Source organism: Aegilops tauschii, chromosome 7, assembly GCF_002575655.3.
Source record: "Aegilops tauschii subsp. strangulata cultivar AL8/78 chromosome 7, Aet v6.0, whole genome shotgun sequence".
Taxonomy (NCBI): domain Eukaryota; kingdom Viridiplantae; phylum Streptophyta; class Magnoliopsida; order Poales; family Poaceae; genus Aegilops; species Aegilops tauschii.
The window spans coordinates 612,382,379-612,387,864 of record NC_053041.3 but is presented as its reverse complement, the minus strand read 5'-3'; the positions used below and the strand labels follow the sequence as shown (position 1 = coordinate 612,387,864).

The 5,486-nt window shown below is 44.8% G+C and overlaps 1 protein-coding gene across 1 annotated transcript; it reads left to right on the top strand.

Annotated features, from left to right (window-relative positions):
- Positions 1-1,031: 1,031 nt before the first annotated feature.
- LOC109776474 (F-box/LRR-repeat/kelch-repeat protein At1g09650-like) lies at positions 1,032-2,673 on the top strand. Its single transcript, XM_020295053.2, has one exon. The coding sequence runs from the start codon at positions 1,235-1,237 to the stop codon at positions 2,420-2,422; it is 1,188 nt and encodes a 395-aa protein (XP_020150642.1). The 5' UTR covers positions 1,032-1,234; the 3' UTR covers positions 2,423-2,673.
- The last annotated feature ends 2,813 nt before the right edge of the window (positions 2,674-5,486 follow it).

The following is a 5,486-nucleotide window of genomic DNA, read 5'->3' as shown; positions in this document are numbered from 1 at the left end:
TTGGTACCACTCGCCCCGCATTCCCCGTCTCGAGCTCGTGCTTCGTCTAATCAATTGGGGGTGAGCGAAAAGCCTCCTCCCCTCTTGCACTTTGCAGGCCTTGGACTTGCCTCCAAGCCGCGTCATCGCCGGCTTTGTTCGGCCTCGGAACTCCATCGCTATTCCTCTTACCTTCGAGGAGGCTGCACTTGGAGAAGGTGATTGAAGTCTGAAAAAATTATATATGGGTAGGGAAGACGACATGCTCGGAATGGGAGAGAGAGAGGTGTTTCAAGTTGGTTGCTGGAGGGGAAAAGCCTGATTTTATACGCCCAAAAAATTATAGTCCAAATGCAAAGAAAGAAAAAAAAAAGACCCAGCCGCCGTTCAAACAATAGAGAAGGACTCGGCCGAGTCAATCTCCTCCCTCTCTACGAAAAATTCCCCATCCCTCTCCTTTGGAAGACCTAATTTTTCCTCACTCCTCTCCCCGCGGCCGTCCTGCCGCGTGGATTCCAGATCGAGGTCGCTGCGCTGTCCACACCTCGCGCAATGGTCTCCTGGTCGAGCTCCCCTCCCTGACTGGGTGCGGGGGAGCACGGCCCCTCTAGGGTTTGACCCGCCGCCCTCGGTCACTTCCCGCCTCCGTCGACCTTCTCCGCCGCCTTCCTCCACGACGAAGGTGAGCAGCTTCGCCGCCCAAACTTGTCGCCGTCCCTATCTCTTGTCCGATGTTTTCTCTTGCCCTGCGCCATCTGCAGATTGCGCTGAAATCTCGCTTGTATTCGTGTCAACAGGCGACGGAGCACACTGACGCTGCCGATATTGCTTGTCGCCGCCGACGCTAGACTCGTCTCGCCTGGGCGGCCTATCTCTTAGGGTTATTCCTCGTGTATTTTACTTGTCTTTTTAATTGGAGCTGGTCTGAAGGAGTTATCCATAGAGGCGCGTCTTTTCAGTTGACCTTTTGTCTGATATTTTCTCCTGCAGATCGAGCTCAAATCTCACTTGTATTTGTGTCTACAGGCGAGGGAACACACCGACGCTGCCGATTTTGCTTGCCGGCGCCTCCACTGGACTTTCCTGCTCGTGGCGGCCTGTCTCCTAGGGTAAGCTCGTCTCGCCTTCCTTGTGTATTTTACTTGCTTGTCTTTTTAATTTGAACTGGTCCGAAGGAGTTAATAGTGGAGGCGGGTTTTCAGCTTGCACTAAAGCTCGGCTTGTCTTTTCAGTTGACTGGACTCGACGGAGGACGATGCCAGACAAGAAAGGCGCAACCATGCTTGAGGACCTGCCAGGGGAGATTATGGACATGATACTCATCCGATTGCCCTCCAAAGACGTCGGCCGCTGTCGAGTTGTCAACACGTCATGGCGCAGTGCCACATCCACCCCCAAATTCATGCTCAAACACCACCGCCGACAGCCGTTGGTTCCCATTGTCGATGCGCATGGGCGGGCTGTCAGTCATGTCGTCTTTGGTGACGTCGGTGGTGGCACCTCCAGTCAAGAGCTCTGGCCGTTGGTCCGGGAAGGCAATCTCAGTTTCACTCTCAAAGGCTCCTGCGATGGCTTCTTGATTATCTACCATCACACGCAACCCAGTTTCTTCATCCGCAACCCGGTCACCCGCAAGTATGTTATCCTACCGCAGCCTCAAGGGCAATTCAACTTCGTAATTGGTTTCTACCGCCACCATCCAACTGGAGAATATAGGGTGCTCTGGTTCTCTCTGTCACATGACTCGTCTAAATCCAGCGTATATGTCCTCACAGTGGGATCTGACAAGCCAAGGCGCATCATAGTAAAAATTCCAACGGTCTCATCGCCTTCTGTGGAAAATAGGTTAATGAATGAGGTGCACTTTTCATCCGGCTTTTCACCACCAGTCCACCACCGTGGCAGCCTGCACTGGTGGCTTTCTGGTTCCAGTGACATCACAGGAGGATGTGCAGACACTATTGTGTTTGACACAGAAGCCGAGTCATTCCGGTGGATGCGCAGTCCTGGCCAGCATTGCCCTAATAGCATGCTGTTTGATATGAAAGGGACGCTTGCATTCTGGGCCGGCTCGACTCCTGCTAGTTTCTCCACTATGGATGTCTGGGTGATGCAAGATTACGAGGCCCAAATCTGGGCTTTCAAGTATCGGATCGAACTGTCAACGGTGGAGGCATCACGTCAACTTTATTTAACTTCTTACAAAAAGAAAAAGAGAACACCAATTGATTCAATGGTGCAGTCGTTCAATGATATGGCTGTGTTAAATGAGCGTGAGCTACTGGTCAGGTTCAATGGCAAACATGTGTTGCACTGTGACGTTGATGGCAAATTCTTAGGTTTGGTTAAAATTGGTAAGAATCAACATTGTATGCGGCTTGCTCATTACCGCCTCCAGGAGAGCATTCTTCCAATTCCGTCCCATGAGATGCATCAAGGTTAAGACGAGGAGGCTCCGTTCTCCACAGGGCGCATCTGAATGTTCAAGGCTCCTGGTTTGCTTTGACCTGATATTTAGAGCATGTCTTTTGTTCTTAGCTCTTCTCACTTGTCATAACTACTAATAGAATATGTCATTTTGGATGGATGCTGTAGCACCTGCGATGTCATCACTTGGTGGTTGTTATTATGTCTTGAACTTTTTCATACTATTCTGGACTATGGTGTATGAATCTATGGTATTAAAACTCCTTATTACCGTTCCTCCCTACCTCCCGTATATACTTAGTTTTGGCATGGTTAAGACATGGCTATGTGCTCGTTGGCTGTTAGTTTGATCTCTGAGTTTCAGTGTGCGATCTCCCTCCAGGCTGGACCTGCTCTTTGTGTGCATATAGCTATGTGTATTACGACGTTTCACTCAGCACAGTTTTTTGCCTGACTGTCACTTCAGTGCTGTCGTGATTGGAGAATTAAACTTAGTGCTCTGGTCATGTGTTGTGGGTACTACTGCTGTATGTTGTTTGTTTCCAGATTTTATGTTTTCTTAGTGGAAGCGAATACTAAGATAAGGTATGCAAACTGAAAGATATATAACTTAATTACAAGTCACTTTGGCAGATTTAAGATAAGAACGGTCACCTTTCTTTCCATGTGGAAAACCTAGTGAACTTCACTGGCTATACTATTATGCCATCTGGATTGCTTTTATCCACTCAAACTGCAGCTCTGCTTCCAAAATTTAAGCAAATTACCTTACAGCAAATGTGATCATTCAACTAAGGAGGTGCGCCTATTTAAAGAAAAATTCAAGACATTCATTTTTTTGCACACATGAGCATAGGATTGCTTCAATCCGTCTTACAAAACTAAGTAAAATTGTGCGCAATAGGTGCAAACCTCCAATTCCATTTGCATGAAAACTGATCTCAACCGTACTTAACTATTAGCAAACAAACTACGGACCAGCTTGAACTTACTAACTAGGGAAACAGCTCTTTGCATAGAGCTAAATAGAAAGTCTAAAGCAAAAAAAAAAAAACAGCTTATAAGTTACTCATTCTAGCAGCTTCTGTCTCTCATCAGGTGGTAAATTCAGACACCTCTTGCTGCACATTTGTTTGGCGGTAGATGCTGCATTTTTCTGTACTTTGGTTTATGAGTTCCAGACCGAGAAAGTTATCAATGAGGAATCTAGAAAAATTTATCCTGAAAATGGATACTATATCTGGTTTTCCATAATGACCTGATGGCTAAAAGTTCCTACTTCTACCATCGAACTTAGCACCCATCTAAATAACTCAGCCGTGTTTGTGCCTTAAATTCAATTAGGAAACACATTTTATTGTACACCAGTCAATCTTTGCCACCGCACGGTACAAAAACAGATGACCTAAAAATTCGTTTTTCTGCATGTAACAGACATTTGTCACTCCCTATTCAGCTCCTTTTGTGCTATCTCTAGTTAAAATAATATTTTGGAATGATAGCGATGCAAACACACCTTACCTGTTGGAGTTACATAGGGACACCACATTTCATAAAAGTATATTTTACATGATTAGCTTTAAGAATTGCATATAAAGAGTTAACTGTAAGAACACCATAACTAGTTAGCTGCTAGCTTCTTGATGTAGACATCCGAAATGCACCTATATTGGTCATCTATTTATGAAAATACACATCTACACTAAATTTGGTAACAAAAAAAAGGTACTCCAATCCAATATGATCTGAAATGCATTATGTTGGTAGTTGTCTGTCCAATTTACCAAAAAGCGCCAACGTGGCAACCTCAATTATTACTATTTTATCCCCTCATCTTTGTCTCATTATATTTTTTTTTCAAAGCAACGTGCAAGTATACATGTGTTAGTCGATATATTAAATATTTCTTCCCGAATCAAGGCTGAAAATCTACATGGCAAGAGTGATACATTGAATTCTACATGTGCAGCCTGGTCATCCGCAAGCTGCTCACATGCCGATTCCTCGATTGTATAATTTCATATGTGGCCTCTACCACCATAGGTTAACTGGGGAATGTCTTAACAGTGGGATATAAGGAATGGAGGAGCGTCGAAGTCATACTGTCGTCGACTAAACTGGACCGTCCGGGTTTGTTAGCCGGTAGACTGTGGTGTCCGACGTTCCACAACCAGTAGCTCATTCTAGTGGTTTTAGTTCAAATTTGAACTAAATAAAACTAAAACCACTACACTTATTTTGGGATGGAGGGAGTACTAGATTAAAGGTTTAGTCTTAGATATGAGCTACTGGGATGCACTTATTCAGCTGGAAAGGTTTAATTTTTGATAGGCGACCAAGAGAGGCTTTTATATACAAATGGAAAAAGTGACTGACATCCAATTTCTTAGCTATGAAGTGCAACTTAGATTTGAGCACACATACACACTCTGACATGCTATCACACGATTGTGGACTCATGCAACACCTATTCAAATCATGAGTTACGGCATCGGGATTCACAAAGTCAATGTTGCCGCATGGTTAACGATAGTGCATCCCCTACCACGGTACCACCGATATGATAATCCAGTCTAGCGAGACACAACCATCCCACTAACAAATTAACCAACGGACTGTATCCTATATTATAGGGCATGAAGTATTGCTAGTACTCAGGTGTGTTTTGGCCGGCGCATTGCTGCCGCATATTAGAAAATTTTAAGTTGACTGGTGTTGATAAATTCTGATGGGCTTGACATGAAAAATAGAAGCAAAGCAACGTCTTGTTGCTTCAATGCAACATCATCAAAGAAAACAAACGAACAAGCCGTCCAACCATCAACATACACAATATGAAATGCCATGGGAAAGTTCAAGGTGAATTGTCAGTCATCAACACACACAATGTGATATGCCATGAGAAAGCTGAAGATGCATTAGTAGAGGGCAGAGCGACCATTGGGGCCCATATAGAAATTAGTTTGCAGGGACTCATGGACCTACTTTTTACTAGCCTACCCCCCTACCTACCAGCACCATGAATAATCTGGGTCATTTTTCAATGCACCCTTCCCAATATAAGACCCCTCATGAGGACG

What these genes read in the sequence shown, in the direction of transcription:
- LOC109776474 (XM_020295053.2), top strand. Translation starts at nt 1,235, where the DNA reads ATGCCAGACAAGAAAGGCGCAACCATGCTTGAGGACCTGCCAGGGGAG.